This window comes from Dipteris shenzhenensis, chromosome 24 (assembly GCF_047967505.1).
Source record: "Dipteris shenzhenensis isolate YYH24624 ecotype China chromosome 24, Dip_SZ_1.0, whole genome shotgun sequence".
Classification (NCBI taxonomy): Eukaryota; Viridiplantae; Streptophyta; class Polypodiopsida; order Gleicheniales; family Dipteridaceae; genus Dipteris; species Dipteris shenzhenensis.
In genome coordinates, this window is record NC_141619.1 from 48,892,594 (window position 1) to 48,919,209 (window position 26,616).

At 44.4% G+C, this 26,616-nt stretch overlaps 1 protein-coding gene across 1 annotated transcript; it reads right to left on the bottom strand.

Annotated features, from left to right (window-relative positions):
- Nucleotides 1-222: 222 nt before the first annotated feature.
- LOC147886711 (uncharacterized) lies at nt 223-24,919 on the bottom strand. Its single transcript, XM_087395520.1, has 2 exons — nt 23,264-24,919; nt 223-832 (listed from the first exon to the last, which is right to left on the bottom strand). The coding sequence occupies exons 1-2, from the start codon at nt 24,917-24,919 to the stop codon at nt 614-616; spliced, it is 1,875 nt and encodes a 624-aa protein (XP_087251646.1). The 3' UTR covers nt 223-613.
- Between the last annotated feature and the right edge of the window lie 1,697 nt (nt 24,920-26,616).

Genomic DNA, 26,616 nt, shown 5'->3' on the forward strand with positions numbered 1-26,616 from the left:
TTATAGCCTTGCCTAGCTACAATCTGTGCCAGATTCATGAAATATCTCAAATCGTTGCCTCTTTGACAAAGAATGAAAACCATAAATCTATGAACAAAATCCAGAAACACATACATCTCAGCTGACTTGACTAGTGCAGGTTAATAATCTGTGGACAACACTGATGGAAACTTTGGGAGGAGTACTTAAATGGAATCTGGGAGTATCACTCTCCCATAATTACAAATGGCATCAAAATTACTTCAAACCCTTGACATTAAAACTCATATGCGTCAGGTTAAAATCTTCAAGTTTGTAAACAGGACACACCTTCCTAAAAGGACCCAAACATTTATTGGAAAAACAAATTTACAAGGGTGGACAGGCCCAATCATTCCCTACTAGTCTTCACAAGCTTTGAAAATTTCATCACGTTTTTTTTTCAAAACGTACTTGTTACAAAAAATACTAAACAATAGAGAAGGATTCTGTACATTCAGTGGCTCTATGCTTTTGGCCAAATTCTGAGCTTCTTTCTTGTTGTATTCTCCGAATATGATAACAACTCCTCTTCTTCAGATTGCTTATAGTTAAACCAAAGAAGCCATACATGGGTAGAAAATTCTAGGAATGCTCATCCAACGCTTCCCTCCAACTTTAAACTCATCAATTGGTTAACTTCTGCAGCAAACTCGAGAGGGAGTTCATTGAATACTTCACGACAAAAACCACCTATTATTGCAGCAACAGCTTTTTCTTCTTCTATACCCCTCTGCTGAAAATAGAAAAGTTGATCTTCACCTATTTTTGAAGTGCTTGCTTCATGCTCGACTCGAGCAGTGGGCTCTTTTACCTGTGCAAAATTAAACTGTTGTGTCAAATAGCAGCTAAAACTCTAGAAAAACAAAAGTTCTTCTGGTAAAGGCACTTTTTCCGGGTATAAATGCTTTTTGTGAGACTACCACAATCCACTTACTCGATGACAAGTAAAAACAATAATAATCTTCGTTGTCTACTACAGAGTTTCCCAAAATACAGAGGTATGTATGCCCATGTTAATATTCGATGTGTTGAAGGTATAAAGAGTTGAATTTTAAATCATTTTTTAAAACAATTATTCATGATCTCACATTGTCATTCCTATTAGTTCTTTACATCCAATGGAAACTTGGTAAGGAGACAATTGGACATGACAACAATCTTATTTAATGAGAATCAATTATGAAAACAATGTTCTTTAGATGAAGCCTCCACGTACATTGACGTCTCATGTGCCCCTGCACTTGGGTGCATTGTGACACGCTGGACTCAGCATCGAGTGCATTATGTACAGCAGTAGTGTACCTAAGATAGGTGATTTTGTCGTATGCCGTCACCCCATTGTGAGCCCTAGTCCAAGGACAGTGAGGCACAGGCAGTCTCTCAGCCCTTAGGTCAGTCCATGTTCCTTGTAACCGCGGGAGAACTGTAGGTTAGGTTTATCCTTCTTTAGTTTAGGTGTCAGCCTAAGATAGGAGCCTCAAAGCTGCCCAAGTTCTCTTCAGAGTTGCATTCTGTGCTCTCTAAAAGGGTTATCCAAGTTTAAGCGAATTCTCCCCTATATCGGGGGACGGTACCCACTGAGTAGGTATAGAGAACCAATCGGTTGTCAACTCTCTATCTCTAAATCCTTCTCTCTCTTTTTATAGCAACTCACCTATCATGTGCAAAGATTGGTATCTGACGTGTACTGGGTACACAAGACTAGCTCAGGTAGCCTGGGGAGGCTTGGGGCTAGGCAAGCTTGATTTTCGAGTTGAGTGGCAAGGGTACGAACTAGTTAGTGGTCTTCGCTATTTTTGACACATTGGGCCCCAATCTATTTAAGGGGCCCAGAGATTCAGTTCTCGGAATGCTGATGGCAGCAAGTCTCGATCCCAAGTACTAGGCCTGACGCGCACCTGCATCATAGCGTAGCCCAAGGCCCAGCAGCAGATCCCAGGCCCCTAGGTGCCACTTGGTGGTATGGGACACCAAGCTAATTAGGATCTGGTTGGGAGTTCGTGCCAGTAGCTCAGCTCGTGGCTCGAAGGGATCATCTCCTGATTCAAGATCGCATCCCGTAGATATCATCGTTGGGTGGTGAGCAACTAGCTCAGATTCCTCACGTTTGGTGTGTTCTTGTATTTGCTTGCAGATAAGAGGTTTCAGGAGTGCTGGGGTCGTGCTAGTTGGTATTAGAGCCAACTCCTGAGGTAGGAATCTCTCTTACGAGAAATTTGGACGATATTTTCTCCAAGTATGCCTCAATTTCGAAATTCGTGTTCGTGCCCTGCAAGTGTCAACTGGTTCATCATTAAGAGTTGTGGTTTCGGATTGGGGCAGAAGGAAGGAGAAAGAGAGAGAGGGTGAATTCGATGCTGATATGAGGGGTTAGGTGAGAGAGAGTGAGAGGTGTAGTTTGGAGAGAGCGAAGAGAATTGTAGGAGAGACGTGGGAGCCGCTAGGCAAGCGATGGGTTGAAGCGGAACCCTAGTGATCCCGTGTACGGCCCAGCTACACAAAGATCAGGATGGCGCCATGCAAGGGAGCGCAGAGGGGTACGCCATAGGCTCGAGCAGGGTCGTGGCAAGGCTGAGCTGTTTCAAGAGGGGCTGGAAGCTAAAAAAAGCACCACCCCTCCAAGATTAGGAGGATGGACTTTCTAAAAGCTTGGACCTTCCATCTTATAGCCCGGCGAAACCGCAGCTTTGCCCCAGATCATGATTGCGCGCACGTGAAGACCTCTCCACACCCTTCTTGCGGATTTCGTCACCTGGTACGGCTTGTTGCAGACCTCTATGTGGCAATGCCATGCACTTGGAACATGTGGACTTGTTAATCGGAATAGAGTGGTTTAAAACCCACGATATTTGGATTGGATGGAAAAAGCATACACTCTCTTTTTTATATAAGGACACCCAATTTTGTATTCAATGTGATAATATTCCCTCTTCTCAGGGACCTATTGTATCTGCGATGCAGATTCGGAATATAATAAACACTTCTCATTATGATGTGTATCAGTGTGTTTTGATTCCGCTTTCTTCATTTGTTGTCTGTGTAAATAACAAAAATGATTTAAGCGTGTTTGAACACCGTGAATTGAGAACGTTGTGTTGGGGTAAAGGCACATTGCCAACCCTTCATTCAAAGATAGGACACCTATGACTGTCTTAAGACAGTCATAGGGTAAACCTAATCCTAATAAAACACAACTGAGTTTGTGGTGTGGCTCATCACTTCACACCCGCACATCTTGGAGTTCTCTCTCTCTCACTCTCTCCCTCTTGCTCTCATTCCCCCTTCAGGGCCCTTCAACTGGTATCAGAGCCATTCCCCTCCACTCCCTAGCCTAGCCCTTACCATCCTCGACCCCTACCTAGCGCAGGTGTACAGCGCCGTACAGCGCCGTACGTCGTCCGTACATCTGTACGGACGAGCTTCGCAGATCAGGGCGCAGGCGGCGCAGCAGATCAGGGCGCAGGGCAGCAGCGCGTCGAGCAGCAAAGGCGGCGGTGAAGCAGCAAAGGCGGCGGTTTTTCTTTGCATTGCGTAGGTCAGGGCGGCGCAGTATCGCGCCACCTAGCAGGGAGCAGCACATCGGTGTAGCGCGTAGGAGCTGCCGCAGGCCTCCTTCGCGTGCCGTACATCTGTACGGCCATACAGTCATACGGTGGCCGTACGTCCGTACATCTGTACGGACGGCCCTCTTCAACTGGTACAGATTACTGTACTGTACGTTGACAGGTCCTACAGCAGGGAGCTTCTTCTGATTTTGTGCAGCAGGGAGGTACATTTTTTCGGTTTTTTTTTTTTTTGGATCTGTGTCAGAAGAAATTTTTTTTTCTCCTTGGATCTGGCTGTTGTACAAGTACAGCAAGTACGAAAGTACAAAAGGCATTTTTGTTTGGGGAAGAAAGAGAGGTGGAATAGCATTCTGCTCTTCATTCCTCTTGATTCAGGGTCATTTTTCAGTTCACAAAACTGTCTTATCTTGAAAGTACAGCAAGTACTTTCATTCATCTCGTGCTTGAGGTGAAGAGAACCACAGTGTGTGGTTGATTGCACAGTTATTCTGTTCTGGGAATGTAATGCCTTGATTTTGCAAGAGGACATATGCTTTTACTGGGTTTGAATCTCAGTTCACAGGTGAGCAGATCATAGGGCTTTTACCCGGAAGGTGATGCATTGTATGCCTTGAGGCAGTGTGGTGCCAGAGTGCACACATTTGTCTTGATTTCCGCAGTGTTGAGGTGACATTTTCTTGCAGGTCACATTTCTTGTGCAACACTCAGAGAACTTCAGTTGAGCCACGCTTGGCCAGGGCGCATCGAGTTTACTCGGTCCCTAACTGTCCTTCGTTGACAGTGCTCAAAAGGTTTCTCATTGAGTGTTTGTACGTTGGGATCTGTGTATGTCATTTCTACACAGGGCAGTATATGCATTACACTGGTGGATGATTATGTCAGAGAGATTTTCATATTGCATGCTACCTCAGTGTTGAGGTGTTCTCCACTTGATTCAGGTGTCAGATCAAGGGGCTTTTGCCCAGACTTTGTTTGATAGCACTTGGGTTACCGACAGAGATCTTCAGATGCATTTTCTCCCCTTGGTATAAGGGTGATTGCTTGGGATTTATCCCATTTTCTGTTGCAGGTTCTGTGACAGGCTGAAGTGTCATTTTTTTTTGGGGTGTTTGCCAAGTGGTTTATGCAATTTAACTCAGTGCAATACCTCATCTGAGGTGGGAGAAGTGATCAGTACAGTCAGTACAGCAGTGTTTACAGCAGTGTTTGTGGTTTGTCAGATGATTATGCACTGTTAAGCACTTGTTGAGCAGCTGCAGCAGTCTGAAATTACTGTTTTTATGCCTCTTTGAGCACAGTACAGTGTGTCAGAAGGTACAGTATTTGCAGGGTCATTTACTGTTTTGCTGCAGATTTTCCTGACAGTAAAAACAGCACCATTGAGAGTGCTTCTGGCTCTTGAATAGAGCAGGTTTTTTCTGAGAAATCAGAATTTTTATTCAGCTTTTTTTTACTTCCAGGGAGTCAGGTACTTTCCTTATCTGATATGGCATCAGGGGGAAGTGATTCTTCGATTCTGAACATAAAGAAACTGGAAGGAGCACACAACTATGCATTATGGGCAGAACAGTGCTTGAATGTACTTCTGTTAAAGAAGATTGCTAAGCCCATAAGGGTGAAGGGTGTCAAGCCATCTGACATGGCAGCTGATGACTGGGAAGAGCTTGATTTGTCTGCGAGGGCAGCTATCATGCTCACTATTTCAGACACTCTTGTGTTCAATGTACAGGCTGAAAAGACCTCTTATGGTCTATGGCAAAGACTAGAAGAATTGTATGCCCAAAAGAGCTCAGCCAGTAAGGTTTATTGGCTGAAGAAGCTGGTCGATCTTCGCATGAAGGAAGGTACAACTATGACCTCACACTTGAGTGAGTTCAATGCCATCTTTACACAGCTGATTGCACAGGGGTTGAACCTTGATGAGGAGTTCAAGGCTACTTTCTTGCTGTGTACCCTCCCCGAGAGTTGGGACACTTTCAAGACCACCCTGTCAAACTCGAATGTCACTCTTATTTATGCTGATGTAGAGAGCTCTCTCCTTATGGAGGAGATGAGCAGGAAGAATAATGCGGGCAGCAAGTCTTCAAATGCTTTGCAGGTACAGGATAGAGGCAGGACTCAGCAGAAGGGGAGATCTGCTAGTAAGTCCAAATCCCGCAGTCAGTCCCGTGGCAAAAAGGACATTGAATGCTTTTATTGTGGCAAGAAGGGACATGTGAAGTCTAAGTGCTTCAAGTTCATACGGGATCAAAAAGCCAAGAAGGCTGAATCAAAGGATGCAGGAAATGCAAGCAAAGGCAAAGGCAAGGCCAAGGCAGATGACTTGGATGCAGTGAATGTTGCAGCAGAGGATAGTGACAGTGACATACATGATGTTTTATGCTCTTCTGCTGTAATAGCACATGCTTTGGTTATTGATGGCCATGACATGCACACCTGGCTCTTGGATTCAGGTGCCTCTTTTCATGTTACTCCTCATAGGGAGTGGTTTACTTCCTACACAGGTACTCATGGAGTTGTTCATCTTGGAAACAACTATGCATGTCAGATTGCAGGGATTGGCAGTATACAGATAGTATTTTCTGATGGACGCATATTTATGCTTGATGGTGTCCGCCATGTGCCGCAAATCAAGAAAAATCTGATTAGCACTGGCTTATTGGATGACAGTGGTTACCACACCACATTTGGGGATTCCAAATGGGTGATTACTGATGGCCAGGCTGTAGTGGCTGAGGGTTTTAAGAGTGATACCTTGTACCCTCTTTATGTTTCCAGTGTGGGTAATCATGTTGTTGCCATAACCGAGCTGCCAAAGGTTTCATTGTGGCATAGCCGGTTGGGACACATGTCTGTTAAAGGAATGCAAGAACTGTCACGTTTGGGTTATCTGCCGCCTCTTTCTTTTTCAGATTTGCCTACTTGTGATCATTGTATATTTGGCAAGCATTCTGTGACTCCTCATAAGAGGAGAACTCCCCAGAATAGAGCACCACTTGATCTAGTGCACACTGATTTGTGTGAGATGCCACAGTTATCACTAGGGGGTGCAAAATATTTTATTACTTTCATTGATGATGCCACACGTAAGGTGTGGGTCTATTTCTTGAAGCATAAGGGAGATGCCTTAGATGCTTTCAAGAAGTTTGTTGCTCAGGTTGAGAATCGGACAGGTTGCAGGCTGAAATGCCTCAGGTCCGATAATGGGGGTGAGTATTTGTCACATGCTTTTGTGCAGTTTTGCCAAGCTAAGGGCATCAAACAGGAACTCACAGCCCCTCATAATGCATCTCAAAATGGTGCAAGTGAGCGTATGAATCGAACTATTCAGGAGAAGGTTCGATGTATGTTGTCTTATGCTGCATTACCCCATGGCTTTTGCGCAGAAGCCGTGCAAACAGCAGTTCACATTATTAACAGGTCGCCAAACAAGGCTTTGGAGTTGAAAGTGCCAGAAGAGGTGTGGTCTGGCAAGCCACCTTCATATAAGCACTTACGTGTATTTGGCTGCGAGTGCTTTGCTCATGTACGCAAAGAACTACGCACCAAACTGGATCCAAAGTCTATCAGATGCATCTTTATGGGTTATGGTGACGAAGGTGAAATGGGGTACAGGTTATGGGATCCCGTTAAACGGAAGATTATACGCAGCAATGATGTCATCTTTAAGGAGGATAGTGTACACAAGGAACCCATGCAACCTGTGGAATACAGGAGGGTTATTTATGATGATGTTGGACAGCAAAGAATGCCCATTTATATGCAGCAGCAGGCTGCTGCAGATCACCCTGTTCAAGAGGGTAAACAGGCTGAAAATCAGCCAGATAATTTTGCCAATGATGCACCACTGGATATGCCAGCAGATGGGGCTGTAGAACAGCCAGATATGGTGGTACAGCCACCTGTCATGCATGAAGAACAGGCTGGACAGCAGCCTAATCCGGAACATTTTGTTAGGAGGAGCTCCCGTGTACAACGGCCTCCTGCCAGGTTTGTTCCAGGAGCCAATAATGTGGCTGATTTTATCATGCTGACAGATTGTGGTGAGCCTTCCAGCTTCAAGGAAGCTATGGGAAGAACGGAGAAAAAGAAGTGGGAGAAAGCCATGCAGTCAGAAATGGACTCCCTACTTCAGAATGATACATGGGACTTGGTGCAGCTACCTGCAGGCAAAAAGGTTTTGCCATGCAAGTGGGTTTACAAAGTCAAAGTGGATTCAAATGCTTTGCCGAGGTATAAGGCTAGATTGGTTGCCAAGGGATTTAAGCAGGAGAAGGGCATTAACTTTGATGAGATCTTTTCCCCTGTAGTCAAGATGACTACTTTGAGAGCAGTGTTAGCTCTTGTTGCTCATGACGACATGGATTTATGTCAAATGGATGTGAAGACAGCCTTTCTTCACGGAGATCTCCATGATGAGATCTATATGAGTCAGCCAGAGGGATATGCTGTTAAAGGGAAAGAGCAGCTTGTGTGTAAGCTCAAGAGGAGCTTGTATGGACTCAAGCAGGCGCCAAGAGAATGGTACAAGAAGTTTGATGCCTTCATGCAGTCCCAAGGGTATCATAGGTGTGAGACCGATCATTGCTTGTACACCAAACGGGCAAAGGATGGCAGTTTGATGCTACTCATTCTATATGTGGATGACATGCTTATTGCCAGTAAATCTCAGCATGAGATTAGTGTTTTGAAGAAACAATTGCATAAGTCTTTTGACATGAAAGACTTGGGTGATGCAAATCATATTCTTGGCATGCGGATTACTCGTGACAGGTCCAAGGGACTTTTGTTTCTGTCACAAAAGGAGTACATTGACAAAGTACTGCAGAGGTTTAAAATGGAGGGGGGGAAGTCTATTAGTACCCCGTTGCCTCCACATTTAAAACTCAGCAGTAAGGACAGCCCCAGATCAGATGATGATAAGGCTGAAATGGCCAAGGTTCCGTATGCATCTGCAGTTGGTTCTTTGATGTATGCCATGGTTGCCACTCGTCCGGATATTGCTTTTGCGGTGGGAGTCATCAGCAGGTATATGGCAAATCCAGGCAAGCGGCACTGGGAAGCAGTGAAAGGTGTCTTGAGGTATCTCAAGGGTACCAAAGACTTGTGCATATGCTATGGTAGGCAGGATGCATTTGTGCATGGTTTTACAGATTCAGACTATGCAGGGAATGCAGATAACCGGAAGTCTACTACCGGTTATATTTTCACATTTGTAGGAGGTGCTATATCATGGGTATCTCGGTTGCAGATATGTGTTGCACTGTCAACTACTGAAGCTGAATATGTTGCAGCCACTGAGGCTTGCAAGGAAGCAATATGGCTTACTCGGCTAGTGGGAGATTTGGGCATTACAGGAGATATGCCAGTTTTGCATTGTGATAGTCAGAGTGCTATCATGTTGGCAAAGAATCCGGTCTTTCATCAGAAGACCAAGCACATAGAAGTGAAATATCATTTCATCAGAGAGGTACTGGAAGACAAGCGACTTGAGCTTGTGAAGGTGCATACTGATGATAATCCTGCAGATTTGCTCTATGCCCTGAAGGTTGGGAGACACTACTTGTATGGTTCGAAGTTTCTCATATTAACAGATCATCAGTCAATCAAGTATGTGTGACGGGTCTGAAGTGAGGGGAAGAAAGGCTAGATGGGCAAAGTTAATGCAAGATTTTGATTTTGAAATACGTTATCGAAAGGGTTCGATGAATAGTGTGGTGGATGCCTTAAGTTGAGTCAAGTTTGTAAATGCTATGTCATTTACGGAAATATCCTCAAACCTATTTCAATCCTTGAGGGGGCTTTGCGCAACTGATAGTCATTTCAGTTCTTATTGGCAGAAAGTCCTGGATGGGAGCTCCATGGTTGACCAAGACTCAGGGATTGTGCCACCTACGGTACAGGCGGTGGGAGGTCTCTGGATGATAGAATGGAAAGATATGTGTGCCAAATGTTTCGGATCTTTGATCCAAGATTCTCTGGGAGTGTCATGATGCTCCTAGTGCTGGACATCCAGGTATACATCGAACTTTGTCTCTTGTGAAACATATCTTTTATTGGCCTAAGATGCGTGCATTTATTGAAAACTATGTGGTAGGTTGCCGGGTTTGTCATGTTACTAAGGCAGAACGCCTTAGAAGTGCGGGTTTATTACAGCCATTGCAGATCTCAGTTAATAAATGGAAAAGTATTTCCATGGATTTTATTACCAATTTACCTAGAATGCACAAGGGTAGGTTGCCAAGTTTGTCGCGTTACTAAGGCAGAACGCCTTAGAAGTGCGGGTTTATTACAGCCATTGTAGATCCCTTGTAATAAATGGGAAAGTATTTCCATGGATTTTATTACCGGTTTGCCTAGAACGTGCAAGGGTCATGACTCTATTTGGGTCATAGTAGACTGTCTGACAAAAATGGCTAGATTCTTACCTACTAAACAACCATCTCAGCTGTTCAACTCCCTCACGAGTTTGTGAACCACTTGTTTAAGCTATATGGTTTGCCTTTTGACATAGTCAGTGACAGGGACTCGAAGTTTACAAGTAACTTTTGGACACTTGTTTTTGAGAAGTTGGAAACTACTCGAAGTATGAGTTCCTTAGATCATGCACAATCTGATGGCAGTACAGAGAAGGTCAACTAATTGGTTGAAGATATGCTTCGGGCGTATGTTTCTAAGAGATAGTCTTCATGAGAAGATTATCTCCCCATGATAGAATTTGCTTCTAACAGTGCAAAGCATTTGAGTACTGGTTACAATCCTTTTATGCTTATGTACGGGTTTAAACCTAAGTCACCAGTTATGGTTGGGTTAAAGGGAATTCAAAATGATGCTGCAAAGACATTCTTGCAAGACATGCAAGAAATGTTGCAATTTGCCAAGGAGTCTATTAGAAGTGCCCAAGATCGGGACAAATTTTGTGCTGATAGACATCATTCACCTAGAGAGTTCTCCGAAGGAACGATGGTATATTTAGGTATTCCCAAGGAATCCAAGAGCTTAAGTACTGGTTTGGTTCCGAAATTATCCCCTCGATACTGTGGTCCTTTCAAGATTATTAAAAGAATTGCACCAATTGCATATAAACTCGAATTACCTCCTGATGTTAAAGTACATCCAATATTTCATGTCAGTAGACTAAAAGAGTTACTGGGTGCGGATGATCAACTTGTTTCTCCTAAAAAATTAATAAAAGTTACAGATTTGACTTTTATTCCACACGAGCCTGAGAGTATTCTTGAATTTCGTGAAAGGTAAATTCGTAATAGAACTATCACGGAATACAAGATCAAGTGAAAGGATCGTGTTGAGGAGGATGCAACATGGGAGACATTACAGAACCTCCAGAGGACATTCCTGGGTTTTTTAGCGAACTCAAGAGTGAGTTCTTAGAGGAGGGGAAGTATGTCATGTACACGGATTGGTATATGACGTGTACTGGGTACACAAGACTAGCTCAGGTAGCTTGGGGAGGCTTGGGGCTAGGAAGGCTTGATTTTCGAATTGAGTGGCAAGGGTACGAACCAGTTAGTGGTCTTCGCTATTTTTTGCGCATTGGGCCCAAGTCTATGTAAGGAGCCCAGAGGTTCAGTTCTCGGAGTACCGATGGAAGCAAGTCTCGTTCCCAAGTGCTAGGTCTGATCCTGGATTGAATCGCAAACGCGCGCCTGCATCATAGCGTAGCCTAAGGCCCAGCAGCAGATCCTAACCCCCTGGTGCTATGGGACACCAGGCTGGTTAGGATCTGGTTGGAAGTTTGTGCCTGTCATGACAAGAGAAATGATTATTTAATTAATTAATAGTCATTAGAGCCTTATTATTGTTAGGTGCCAATTTGATGGTGCGGTTATATGTTTGTATTTATGATCGATCAAGCGATGTAAATAGTACCGTAAAACTATGTAACATTGGCCAATGATTAGTAATAAAGATGTGCACACACGTGTCTAGGTCCTAGGGGCAATAGAAAAGGAAAGGGTGCATTAGAGTGCATTGAATGGTAGGTGCATGGGTCATAGGATAAGGGTAGGTGTAAATGGGAAGATGGAACTTGAGTGATCTCAAGGGACATTAATGAAAGGGTATCACCCTTTCATTGTGAATCTCACGTAGCATTCTCTCTACCACATTGCATTCATCCGCCATCTCTCTCCCACCTTGCATGTAGGTCGAAATAGAAACAAGTACTCTCGAGGGCGCTCTTCCCCATTGGAGGGCCGATTGGCATTCAAATTCTGAATGCATTGCACACAACGAAAAGCTTGGTTCTTCACATTTGGTATCAGAGCGGTGATGGTCCACGACCGGGACAAGAAGAGAGCGAGAGAGCAATGTGCGGAATCGCGGCGGGCGTGACGGCAAAAGCACTCGCGTACGGTAGAGAGAAAGTACGGAGCATTGCACGGGAGACGCAAGCAACAATCCGGGAGTACATAACATCGAAATCGAATGGCGGAAGATTCGGCCGACACGCAGTTGATGCGAAGAGTCTATTGTTGGTACGCTGAACACTGCGATTTTGTTTGGGGCTGCAAACCAACTTCTCCTCTCCAAACCCTGAAATCTTGAGGGTCCGAGACAAGGGATTTCTTGAAAATTTTGCTCTTGAATGGTGAATGGGGTGTCCTAAAGGCGTGTGTCCCCCCCGTGTGAATGTACCCTTAAAATCCTTAAACCGAGAGGAAAAGAGACCCCCCCGTTCTCCCAAACAGAAAGTCGGATCAGAACAAGATTTTAAAGGGGTGATCCATCCACCAAGTACCCCCTATAACGGTATCTAGAGCTCCCGTCCACTCAAAAGAAGTAGCCCAAACGGAGTGTACTAGTTAACAAAAAAAATACAAGAAGAAAAGCATAAAAGAGAGGGAAGAAGAGGTCATTTGAAGAGGTTTTCGGACACAAGCGAAGCGAGAGTCAGATAAGTACCACCAACTCTACAACACTTGACTTTTGCTGTAAAATAAAACCTTTTTTTTGAAATTACAGCAAGTAATTTTCTCTCTTGTATTACTACAAGGAAAGAATGGAAGGGGAAGGGAGATATAACAATGAACTTATTCATTTTCCTGCATTACCCAAAGGAGAGAGAGAAAGAACACCTTCACCCCCTCTTGACGAGGATAGATTAGGTGAGAGTTACACACATCTTGAGTATGATAACCCACAAACATGGTATCAGAGCCCAAGTAGGAGGCTCACAGGTGTGGGAGCCTAAAGGCAGGGACATTAATGAAGGACGACCCTGATTCAGAAGCTCTTGGGAATCGACTTCCACGACTGGAGGATTGTGCCCTTGCGAGAAGGAGGGTGACTCAGGTTCAGTCAGGTGCATTCAGAGTTCTGGTCTACTGAAATTGAGTTTGGTTGACTTTACTGTGTGGTATAAACAGCAGAGATGTCGACCTCTATAGCCTCTTCAGCCCCTGCTTTCCCTTCCTCCTCCCCCAGTTTTCTCTCTTTCACTATCCCTAACTTTGGAGAGTCTGGGAAACTGGACGGGACTAATTACCTGATCTGGAAAGTGAAGATCCGTAGTCAATTAGTGGCTCGGAAGTTGTGGAAGCTGACCACGGGAGTGGAGTCAAAGCCGGAGGACATGGTGGACAGGAAAGGGGAGATAGTCATGGCAGTAGACAGAGAGGAGCTCGAAGCTTGGGAAGACAGAGATGCTCATGCCTTGGCAATAATCATAGGGACTACAGCGGACTCCGTTCTTCCACATATCCAACTGGCCGAGATGTCAGTAGAGGCGTGGGCCACCCTGAAGGATCTGTATGAGACGGACAACACCTCCCGGATTTTGCTTCTTCAGCATCAACTCTACAATCTTGATATGGAAGAAGGAGATACGGTACATAGCCATTTGACGAAGGTCAAGGTGGTGAGGGATCAGCTAGCAACAGTTGGTCAGAAGATAGACTCATGCCATTTGGCCTTGATGGTACTGAGGAGACTGCCTCGGAGTTTCAAGAGCTTTGTTACGGCTGTGACAGCAAGACAGAGAACCAAACCGTTGACGTTTGAGGAGTTGGGTCCATTACTACTACAGGAGGAAGCTCGAGAGAAGCTCTACAACGAGGACAAAGATGACAAGGCAATGCTGGCGAAGGATTCCACTCGCAAAGGAAAGGGCAAGCCTAACACTGGCAAGTCCAAGAAAGACGACTCTGACGACGAGGGGACTTCTAAAAGGAAGCAGAAGAAGTGCTTCTACTGTGATACGCTAGGACATTTTGCAAAGGATTGCAGAAAGAAAAAGGCGGATCGGAAAAACAAAAAGGAGTCTGACTCAGATTCAGAGGGAGAGGCCAAAGCAAAAGTGGTAATCAAAGAGTTGTTCCTAGTGACATCATCGAGTGTTACCGAGGTTAGATATATTGATCCAAAAATCACATTGAGGATGTCTGACATAGAGATGTGGGTCGACGAGGAGTCAGATGCCTTTGTGAAGGTAAAGGACAGCATGGAGCGCTTGGTACCTTCCAGGTTCGTGGCTGTTGACACTAACACGAGGGTGGATTCCATGGAAGGCCCTGGGGTCTCATGGTCAGATGGATGCTGGAGTTCAAAAGGGGACAGTATAGGATTACACACGCGCTTGGTGGGTGCTTCAATAAGAGTTTGCTTTCAGGGCAAACATTCAGGCAGTACAATAGTCTGGTATGTACTTTATATTATAGCATGCTGTGAAGAGACTCTGCTCTTCATTTGTCTCAGGTTATACAAGATTGGAAGGAATTGGCCTTCTTCGAAGGCAGAAGGGGAAGTATTGGTGCTTCTTCAAATCTCGGACGCAGATTGCTTGAAGGTGATGGACAAAGAGTACTAAAGCCAGAAGAGTACCTACTTGAGAACTTAGCAAGAGTTCATGGTCCAGGTAAACTAGAAATATTCATTGGTTGCAGACCTTGCCAAAGAAAGGACGGGTTGAAACAGACCCTCAGAGCATGGTGCCTGGAAGACTCCAGATTGTTCACTCATTATGAGGGGGACAACTGGAAGATCGTGACAGCTGGTTTGCTCAAGTTCAGAGGCGGGAACGTGACTGAAGGAGGTGGCGCCAAGAGGTGCTACTAAAGATGGACCTGTGTACCAGGATGGTGTGCGGAAGCGGAACCGGAACTGGTGGAGCAGGAGCCATTGGATGAAAAGCCAGGAAAAGATTTTGACAACGAAAGGTTCTAGAGAACTACGACCAGGGAGTTACTGGAGCATCGTCATCGACGTGTTGGCATTGGGCCGAGATGTGTCGGTGAGAGGGGGTGTTGGAAAGGTCACCTCCCCATCTGTAAGCCCCCATATGAGGAGAGCATGGGGGGGGTGAACCTAGGGTTTGAGTGTCTGTCACATGGGCATCTGATTGGATGCCATATGGACAAGAGTCAGAAGGGATTGAGTGATAAGATGGGGCTGCCACATGGACAGCATCTTGGCTGTCATGTGGGCAACACATCTAGAGCTGTTGTGGGCAAGAATCAAAGAGATGGAGGGTACCCGGAGCTAGGATGGATCTGCAGCAGCAAAAGGCGAAGCAGTAGCCAGCACAAGGAACCCGGAATAAAAAGCAATCACATGGCACTAACATCTACAGGGTGTACGGCTTTGTACGGAACTGGAAAAGGGCCTGGCAGAGGCACAGTTATGGCAGGATGTGCAGGCGCAGACGTGGAGCAGCAAATAGGGCTGCTAGGGGGCAGTGGCATGCTTTATATAGGGCTGGGCCCTTGCCTAGATTGGAGGGCCAAAGGCCCTAGAAGTGTGGGGCCAAAAGCCCTGGGTTGTGAGCCCTTATAGGGCTGGACCAGCCACAGACTGGTTGGCCAGTCTGATCGGCCAGTTTGCTGCAGGCTGGTTGGTATTTTCGCCAGCCCTTGGGGCCCTATAAAAGGAGGTCCTTCAGGCCTCACTTCTTATCACTTGGAGCAGCAGTTCAGGGAGCAGCAGATCAGCCACTTGTGGGCCTCTATCCAGAAGGAGACAAGAGAGCTGTAGAGCTGCAGACCTAGCTCAGAGTGCTGCCCACCTAGGCTGGTGCAAAGACAGCAAGGTGGAAGAGATCTGAACGGAAAGTCTACAGAAGCTCGAGGTGGAGCACATGGGCTCGAGTCTAGAGATAGCCAGCTGATAGGAGAAGGACCTCGTGGTAAGATCAGAGGACCACACCATTGGTGGGACTCTGGATCTGTCTCTCTTGTATTGTGTCCATAGTTTTGGACGGAAATATATATATTTTGGTGGTTTCTCTATCTGGCCGGTTCATTGTCTATTGATGAGTCTGCACATCTATTGAATGCACATAAGTAAAGAAATTTGTGATTCCACACCCACACCACACTGTGTGAGCTCCTGGGCATTACTATAAGTCTTCCGCTGTGTGTACCCTCTGTTGGGTATTTTCTAACAGACTCCTGTTAATAAGCTTATTTTCCAGCTTAGCAATATGATTGAACAATCCATTATGACAAGATAAGGGACTAAGAGGACTTCAAACTTTGGGGATGAAGAGTTCAGTACCCCTTCTGAGAGATCCAAATTCCAACTGCGAGAGAGAATCGAGTTCCCCAAATATGATGGGGCAAGGGAGGCTGACAAAATCCTCAATTGGATTCGCCATTTTGAGCTATACTTTGCCCATCAAGACAAGACTGAACAAGAGAAGCTTGCTCTTGCCACATTGCATCTGCAAAAGGATGCTCTAATCATCGTCACAAACATAGTTGCATTTGTACGCGTACAGACATTTTTTCCGTACGCGTTCCGTACGGCCATATGGCTTTTCGTACGAGTTTTTTTTTTCTCCCCCGGGTTTTGATTTTTGAGTGTGGTTTGGTTTTTTTTGTTGTGTGTGGGGGGGGGCTTGGGGAGGGTTGTTTTGTTTGGGAGGAGGGATCGATTTTGTGCCTGGCCAAAACCTTGGAAAACACATTTTTAGCACTATTCTAATCCGTAGATTGCTAATCCGTACTCCGTACACTATTGGCCAACTTTGGCTGTGGTTGGCCTCAAAGATGGTCTCAAGGAGGAGAAGGATGAGGAGGAGGAGAATGGCACTGATGCAGATGATGATGAGGATGAGGATGAGCAAGAGAATGAGGATGAGGATGAGGATGAGGATGAGGATGAGGATGAGGATGCAGGCTACAGCTTGAGGCTTAAGCCTCATCGGTTGTGAATCGTGATGCATTTCAATTTTCAGCTTTATTTCCGAGCTAGGGCAGCCTTTTCTTCTATGATGTTTTGCCTTTGGTGTAGTACCTACTTCCAAGTTTCTACTACCTACTACCTTTGATCATGATGTTTGGTGTAGCATTCATCTATCATTGACACTATGTATCAGAATCCAAATTCCCAAATGACTCTGGTCTCTGGAGAAAGTTTGTAGCTCTATGTCAATGTAATGTGTACAATGTATATCTTTCTAAATGTTTTTGAGTAAAATTAGGGTCACGTATGTTTCAACCCTAGGGGCTGAACCACACTCCAATCATACTTCCATACTCGTATGACGTATGCGTATGGTAACGTATGAAATATGCGTATGGTAACGTATGAAAAAAACTATGGTCACAAACAGGAAAAAAGCCTATTCATTAATGGGCTCAGTTTGTGGAGCAACTGAAAACCACTTTCATGCCACCGAGGCATGAAGAGAACCTAACCTTTCATTGGGAGAGGTTTAGGCAGTTCGATAATGAGAGTAATGCTGATTTTACAGCCAGGTTTTGGAAACTCTCTCTAGAGTTACCCGAAAAGAGTGAGGAAGATATTTAGCCGCCTTAAGCCCAAAAGTAAGGTACGAGGTTGAAATGTTTAACCCGACCACGCTAAAGGACCTCACTAAGCTGGCTGAAATAGCCGAGATGAAATTGAATCCTCGTAAACCCTTCGATAAGGAGGGTGGGTCAACATCTAAGACCAACAACATACCCACTTTTAGGAAACCAAACCGGTTTAAGAATAATAAAGGGAAGGGTAAAGCTCTTGTAAGGAATGTGAACGGCAAATCACGTCCTGGATGGGTGCCATTTCCTTCTATGACAGACGAAGAGAAGAAGAAGTTGATTAAGGACGGAAAATGTTTCGGGTGTAAGAAACATAAGCCAAGGCACGTATGGCATAAGTGTCCCATTCTCTTGGCTAAAATTGCCAAGGCGAATTCAGTAAAAGGGAAAGCCAAGGCATCCAGGCAGGAGGATGAGGCTTCTACCTTGTCACCCTCGAAAACTACCATGACTATCGAGCCAATAGTGAATGCTGTCCATTCAGCCAATACCTTTGGGCCTCATGATCTTTTTAAGGTTTATGGATTCGTGAATGGATAGAGAATAGTGGTTCTCCTAGATGATGGATGTAATTATGACTTAGTGAGTAATAGATTGGTAAAATTACTCCATCTTAAACCAGAACCTAAAAAAAACATGTCACTCTTAAGAGCTTTTAGGGGACATAATGAAAGAAGACACATCCATAGTACGGAATATCCCTTTTCGTATACAAAAATATAAAGATCGAAGGGATTTTCTAGTAGCTCCTTTACAAGAGGTTGACATGATTCTAGGTAAACCATGGCTGTATGATTTTAACCCTGCTATTCATCCTCATACTCATCATTGTTGCTTTGTACACAAGGATGAGCACATAAGGATCATAGGGGATCAAGACGTGTATACAATTCCATTGATTACTCCTACCCAAGTGAAAAGAGAGGTATATACCTTTGTAAGAGTAGAATAAGTCCAATCATACAAATTTAGATTTTTTGTTGTTCTAAAGATCAAAAATCTACAAAGAATATAAAAGAGAAAATGAAAGAGAAGAAAAAAGAGGTAAACAAAAACTTTTATGAAAAACAAAAGGAAGACATACTTAGCAAGCAAAGCAACACTTATGTCGTCATCAATGCCCAAGCATAAGCAGCTATACTGGGTTTCTAAAGACCCGCGGAGTCTCTTGGACAAACCCAGTGCTTACGAAAAGAGAGGTAGATTGTAATCTTGTGTATATACAAGATTCACAAGATCTTCATATCTCAAAAGAAGATCAGGAGAGAAATGAGTTCCTTAGAGCTTATGAGGATCGATTTTCAAGAGATGACTCATTCGAATTGCCTATGGAGAGAGAAGATGATCATGCCATAGACTTAGAGACAGGAGCTTCTCCTCCATGTAGAGCCCCATACAGGATGAACATGATAGAAATAGAGGAGGTGGAAAAACAAATTGAAGATCTAATGCAAAAAGGCCTGTAGATTACCGTGCTTTAAATAAACTTACGATTAAGAACCGGTATCCGATTCCAAGAGTGGATGATTTATTGGATATGCTTAAAGATGCTAAAGTTTTTAGCAAATTAGATTTGAAATCTGGTTATCATCAACTTCGGATGAAAGCTGGAGATGAACATAAGACTGCTTTTCGCACTCTCACTGGACATTACGAGTTTTTCGTCATACCGTTTGGCCTAACTAATGCTCCAACCACTTTTAGTAGGCTGATGAGAAGGGTTTTGCGACCCTACTTGGAAAAATTTATCGTAGTCTTCTTTAACGACATTTTAGTTTTCAGCCAGACTGAGGAAGAGCATAAGGATCACCTTGCTAAGGTAATGGAGCTCCTAAGGAAGGATCGATTGTTCCTAAATACCAAGAAGAGTGAGTTCTTCAAGACAGAAATAGAGTATTTGGGACACATTGTGTCTGCTGAGGGAATTCGGGTTAACCCTCAAAAGGTCAAGGCCATAATTGAATGGCCAATACCCGAAAATATGAGCTGAGATCCTTCCTAGGGATGTGTAGTTATTATCGCAGATTCATTAAGAATTTTGCACGTCTTGTTTCTCCACTAACAGATTTGTTGAAGAAGCATTCCTTGTAGTAGCTTTTGAGGAGCTTAAGAGAACATTGGTCACTGCACCAGTGTTAACACTTCCGGACATGGACAAAGAGTTCTTTGTTGTATGTACGGATGCTAGTGGTCCCTCGATTGGGGCAGTGTTGATGCAAGGAGGGCATCCCATTGCTTATGAGAGTAGAAAACTTCAAGGGGCTGAATTGAAATATATCACGTATGAGAAGGAGTTACTGGCAGTCATTCATGCTTTGAAGTTATGGAAGCATTATCTATATGGTTCTGCTTTCAAGATTAAGACTGACCATCAAAGTATCAAGCACTTGTTTTCTCAACCCATTGTTTCTTCAAGGCAAATCAAATGGGCTGAATATATTCAATCCTTTGGGCAACCAAACATTGAATATCAGCCAGGAAAAGAGAATTTAGTAGCTGATGCTTCGAGTAGACGGCCCCAAGTTAATCACATTTCTGTGATTAAGGAGAAATCATTAGGAGCGATGGTTGAAGCTTATCCTTTAGATGAGGACTTCGTTGAAATTTATGGGAAGATTCAGCGTAACAAGGTCAGGGGTTTAGAGGCTTATTCCATCGTAAATGGATACTTATTATTGGGACGTGCCATATGTGCACCCAAAACATTTCGGTATCTAGTCATGAGTGAGTTAAATGCAAGTCCATATTCTGGACATAGAGGCATTAGAGGGACCATTGATAATATTGAGAGGTACTTCCATTGGCCTAAACTTCGCAAAGAAGTTTCAGCTTTCATTCAACAATGTGACATATGTCAGCACATTAAATCTAACACAAGTAAGACTGCTGGTCTTTTGCAGCCTTTGCCTATTCCCTCTGAAAGGTGACACATTACAATGGATTTTGTGTTAGGTTTCCCCAAGGTTGGTCAGTTTGAGCAGGTTTTTTACTGTTATAGATAGGCTGAGTAAACAGGCTCATTTTATTCCTTGTAAAAAGGAGTTGTCTGCTCTTGAAACAGCAAGGTTATTCATTAGGGAAATCTTTAGGTTACATGGGTTACCAAAATCTATTGTATCCGATATTGATGGCCGTTTCATTAGCAACTTTTGGACAGCCCTATTAGAGAATCTCAGAACCAAACTGAAATTTACTACAGCCTTCCATCCTCAAGGAGATGGAAAAAGTGAGAATGCCAATCAAACCATAATTACTTTATTTCGAGCTTATGTCCATGACCAACCTCGAAGGTGGCTAGAGTTCTTACCCATGTTAGAGTTTGCTTATAATAACACTGTACATACTTCCACCAAGAAAGCCCCATTTAAAATTATGTATGGGCAATGTTTACCCACTCCAATAACACACTTGGGGAAGCGAATGTTTGCTGCTGACCAATTTGCTGAGGATATGTCACAGGTTATTGACCAAGTAAAAGAACATCTTAAGAAGGCCCAGGTTCAACAATCCAAGGCAACCAATAAAAAAAGAAAAGAAGTTTATTACAAGGAGGATGATTGGGTTTTACTGAAGATTGATAAAAGAAGAATCAAGTCGGTGAGAGGAAGTACAAAACATGTCAAGTTAGCACCGAAGTTTTATGGTCCATTTCAGATTTCAGCAGCTTTATATCCAGAGGAAGGATCCAGAGCGTATGAGCTGAAATTACCAGCCCACTGGTGTATGAAGAATATCTTTCATGTGAGCAATTTGAAGAGATACCATGGCGATACTTCTGCGTTTTTGGATACTCAGCATCAAGAAGAACCTGAACTTGAAGATGGGACTGAAGTTCTTACTTCGCAACAGATTGTGTACCGTAAAGAGAAAAGCACTCGTGGAAAGAAGAGATATATGTATTTACTGAAGTTTAAAAACCAGCCAGCTAGTGATGCACAATGGATGGAAGAAGAGTTCTTTACAGATTTTCCACAAATACTCACAGATTATAAAGAGGCGATGCAATTGCAGAAGTAACAAGAGAAAGTGCACGTAAGAGGAAGAGACAAGCAATACCCCGAAGAGGACTTCTGCTCATTCAAGCAAGAGGGAGTATCATGACAAAAGAACTGATTATTTAATTAATTAATAGTCATTAGAACCTTATTATTGTTAGGCACCAATTTGATGGTGCAATTATATGTTTGTATTTATGATCGATCAAGCGGTGTAAATAGTACTGCAAAACTATGTAACATTGGCCAATGATTAGTAATAAAGATGTGCACACACGTGTCTAGGTCCTAGGGGCAATAGGAAAGGAAAGGGTGCATTAGAGTGCATTGAATGGTAGGTGCATGGGTCATAGGATAAGGGTAGGTGTAAATGGGAAGATAGAACTTGAGTGATCTCTAGGGACATTAATGAAAGGGTATCACCCTTTCATTGTGAATCTCACGTAGCATTCTCTCTACCACATTGCATTCATCCGCCATCTCTCTCCCACCTTGCATGTAGGTCGAAATAGAAACAAGTACTCTCACGAGGGCAGCATTCGAATTCTGCATGCATTGCACACAATTGCATTCTCGAAAAGTTTGGTTCTTCACAGTGCCAGTAGCTCAGCTCGTGGCTCGGAGAGGACATCTCCTGATTCGGGATCGCATCCCGTAGATGTCATGGTTGGGTAGTGAGCAGCCTGCTCAGATTCGTCACATTTGGTGTGTTCTCGTATTTGCTTGCAGATCAGAGGTTTCAGGAGTGCTGGGGTCGTGTCATCGCCCCCGACTTTTTTCGACTAGACAGTACTGATCAGCAAGACTCACAGAGGAGGCGGCCGCAGGGACCCGAGCTAGAGCCAGAGACACACCAGACTTGCCAGCGCACTGAGACATAGATCATGCTAAGGGACCTTGACTCCATGCTTACTAGAGCAGACGGACGACCCACGGGAGTGACTGTGGCACTTGTTCGCCACAAGGCTACAGCCAGGAGACGTCAGTGAACTGTCCATGCCAACAGCCAACAGCCACCAGCACCATATCACAAAGTTTTTGGGGTTGACACTATTGCTTTTATGTACCGAACTGTTATGAGCAGGATTATGGAGTTTTGATTTTGTATGCATCCTTGGTGTTAGATGCCCGTTTAGTGGCTCCACCCATCAGTTCATTGTATCAGCTTCTTTTAGTCTCATAGATCCCTTTTGGTCTTCCGAAACTAAAATCTTTTTCAAATGAAACCTGTTGGCATCTACAACAATGCTCGCATCCTCTTGGAGGGATCCTTTTTCCTCTCTCTGGACCTTCGTCCATACAAGATCAACTTAGCCAGCCGTTACAGTCTCTAAGCAAGCTCGGGAGACCAGCAACCTTGAAGATGTTAAGGCGCCTTCCTCCATGAAGGCTTTTAAGTCCAAATCGAGATGCACCACATTAGTATAAATCAAGTGTAGTCCTTTTGAAGGGCCCAACTCAAAAGTTGCCTAGCAGATAGAGCAAGGACCAGCAAGTAAAACAAGGCATAACTATGCATGCGCATCTCGTACAAAGTGAGCACCACACCAGTATCAAGAAACAGTAGACTCGTCCAAACAGTTGCTCTGTAGACTAGTCTCAGGTCAGGAACATGGTGTTCTAGCATTGCTAATGGCCACATGAAATTGGTCAATGAAGTCCTTGAGCTTATGGGACTTGGCACTCTGACTGACCATTGTCTTGGCCCTATGTGGAGAGCTTAAGGATCTTAGCCTATATGCAATTGTGCAGAGTCATGTCTACTTCCGCCCATTATAGAACCCACACCCCCTCAACAGCGTGCCGGAGTTCTTTGTAGTGTCTATGTCCATCTTACCTTTGAAGTCTGCAAGGTTATGATAAAGGCTTCTATACATTAATTCAAAAGTGAGGGGCAAACCTGGATATAAGGGTATGTGTTAGCTGCCGCTTGGTCTCCAATTAGCATAGAGTCGCACTGCGAAAAGTTCCTTGAATTTCCAGCTGTCGGTTGAATCTGCACAAGACCTCTGTAGCAATTCCTGGATTTACCGGCCGAAATACCTTTGGAAACAATCCTGCTTCGAGAGTTCTTCCCTACGTGAATCATCTTCGTGCCCGTGTCTGCCTGCTGCTGGTTGTCCGTCAGCGCTACTGAATAGAACTCACCGATTGTGTCGTCGCCTCTCAAGACAACGCTTGGGTATTTCCAGGTGATGGCAGATCCAGTCTCGACCTGTGTCCACGATATTTTCGAGCCCTTACCATCGCAGAGGCCCCTCTTGGTCACAAAATTGAATATCCCACCCCTGCCTTCCTCATCTCCCGCGTACCAATTCTGAACAGTTGAATATTTTATCTCTGCACCCTCAGCGCAAAAGAGCTCAACCACGGCCGCATGCAGTTGATTCTTATCATAGGAAGGAGCCGTGCAACCTTCCAGATAGCTCACAAAACTTCTCTCGTCTGCAACTATTAAAGTACGTTCAAATTGGCCTGTCTCCATTGCATTGATTCTGAAATAGGTGGAGATTTCCATTGGCGACACTGTATCCTTTGGAACATAGCAAAAGGAGCCATCACTGAAGACAGCTGAATTGAGAGCAGCATAAAAATTGTCCCCTGGCGGCACTACTCGTCCCAAATACTTCTTCACCAGCTCCGGGTATTCCTTAACTGCTTCCGAGATCGAACAAAAAATGACTCCGGCCGCTTGAAGTGTCTTCCTATGAGTGGTCGCGATGGAAACGCTATCAAATACAGCATCTACGGCTACGTTCGCCAAGCGCTTCTGTTCTGTCAGAGGAATCCCCAGCCTTTGGAAAGTGTCCAGAAGCTCTGGATCCACCTCGTCCAAGCTCTGTTTTTTCTCTTTCTGTTTTGGCTCCGTATAGTAACACATGTCTTGAAAGTCAATCGCAGGATACTGATTGTCCGACCATTTCGGTTCCTTCATCTTTAGCCACTGTCGATAGGCGTTCAGGCGGAACTCCAGCAGCCATTCGGGCTCTTGCTTCTTCGCAGAAATGAGCCGGATGGTGTCCTCAGAAAGCCCCTTAGGAATGGAGACCGATTCTATGTTGGAAACGAAGCCCCATTTGTAATCTCGCTTCAAGAACTGCTGAATAGTGTCGTTGGAACCTTTGGGGGGAGCCCTATCGAGCACAGCGGCGTCGGTCCCATCGGCAGGGGGAGCCTGAGCGCGAGGGGGAGGGAGGGGAGGATTGCGACAACGTGAGGAGGGCTTGGATGGAGAATCGATGTTAAGGCTGGAGAGGAGGGAAGAGCGGGAAAAAGAGAGGGGCTGGAAGTCGGAGCGATTGACGAATTGGAATGAGGAAGGATGAGATGTGGAAGAAGAAGAGGAGGAGGAGAGGGCGGTGGAAGAAAAAGGAGGAGCAGCAGCAGCAGGAGGGACGAGCAGGGAAGTCATGGCGATGGCGATGGCGATGGCGAGCAGCAGCAGCAGCAGCAGAGAAGAAGAAATGAATGAAGTGAAAGGAAATGAGAAAGACGAAGAAGAAGAAGAAGTAGATGATGATGATGCTGGTGAGTATATTGAATTTGTGGAGCACATACGATGCCACACGCGCTTCACGACAACACGTGTCGCTTTCACACGTGCCACTACCCTAAATGTGAAATATTAAAAGGTCAACAGCTTCCTTTTTCTGAGTAGATCAAGAGTTGATGTGCAGGGAGAGAGCGAAGCAAGTGCGTGCGCCCGCACGCATGCGCGCGCACCTGAGAGAGAGAGAGAGAGAGCATGCTTAGAATAGAGGGGATGAAAATTGATTGGGAGCATGGAATGACTGTCAAAATTTGATTGGGACGACACTCTTTTGCAAAAATGTTAGTAGAGCGCTCGTGCCCAAAAAGTTATAGATTGGCGCCTCTCATTCTAGAGGGCAAACTTCAGCACTAGGTACACGTGGAGTACTTGAGACGAACGGTAACCCAAATGAGATTCCACAAGTGAACTTGCGGATTAGTAAGGTTGCCCTTTTCTCCCAAGAGGGCGCACTTCCATGTCAAGCAAAAGGATATATGGGACTTACCCAATTTCCACCTCAAAATCTGATCCTTGGTGGAAAGTGTACAAGTCAATAAGCGCAACAATAGGAAATATAGCTGATTGGAGGGAGTGGCTAACCAAATTCATACAAATAGAGAGTCATTATTTACTCCATGATAGTTTGACCAGCCTCAGTATATCAATGGACACGTTAAAGGGGACGTCTTTAAGCAATAGCCATGAGAGCTATTTGCCTTGCGTATTGCACCAACCATGCAAGTCCCTCGACTACCTTACCACAGGACCAGTGGGCGCCATGATGGCAATAAACAAACCATAGCTCTCCCCACAACTTTCCTTCAGTTGCAATGCTCACAGAAAACAGTAGTCACGTAACATGATTGTCCTGAAAGCATCAATAGACCCATGTCCATTGCACATTCTTGTGTCAATAGTACAACCTTCAATTTGAAAAATTTGAAGGTTTTTATTAGAATTTTCCAGGCTTTTAAGGTTTTAAAACCTTCTCTTATCAGATTTAAAGGTTAGTTTCTAAAATTTTCCATTCACCTAACATTAAACCTCGGTTTGTCATAAACATTGTTCGATTGAAAGCAATTCTTGCCTATACCCTTAGTCTTCCAAGCCCAATCAGCCACGATGAGCCTCAAATTGATAGCTCGGAACATAACTTTGCTAGTTGTCATCAAAAGATTCACCCACGGGTCACTATCAACACTGCTTTTCAACCACCTATGGAAATGCACTCAAAGGCATTTTCTTGCATTAAAAAAATGGGTATTTTCTTATGCAAGAAAATGCTCCCTCTTAGGACCTTCTCACACACCTACCTCCACATTCGTCATCCCAGTGCATTAGGACGTACTATCTTCTACTTTCTTTTAAACTCTATAATTTCCAATCTACAACTCAGATGAGCATGATACTAAAGCCAAAACTTTTAAATCTTCTTGTCCATGTCAAAAAAACAAATTTGCATTTCATTTTGAAAATTCAATTGATTAAGTGGACCTTCATTAAGCTAAGGGCAATACTTCATTAAAGAGACTAACCTAACACGAGCTTATGAACCCAACCTCACTTTACTCAACCTAAGCTAACATAACCTAACAGAGGAGGGCTTACAAGGTGACCTTGAGAGGGGAGAAGGAAAGGGAGAGGGGCTAACTCAAAGGGGCAAAGGTGGGGGTGAGAACAACAAGGAGAGGGGTGAGGGGAGGGAGCAGGATGATAGAGAG

Excerpts from the sequence above, each read along its gene's own strand:
- LOC147886711 (XM_087395520.1), bottom strand. The coding sequence starts at position 24,919 with ATGTGCTCCACAAATTCAATATACTCACCAGCATCATCATCATCTACT. Across the intron at positions 833-23,263 it reads ACACATACCCTTATATCCAG|GTAAAAGAGCCCACTGCTCG; the intron begins GTTTGCCCCTCA and ends AATTTTGCACAG.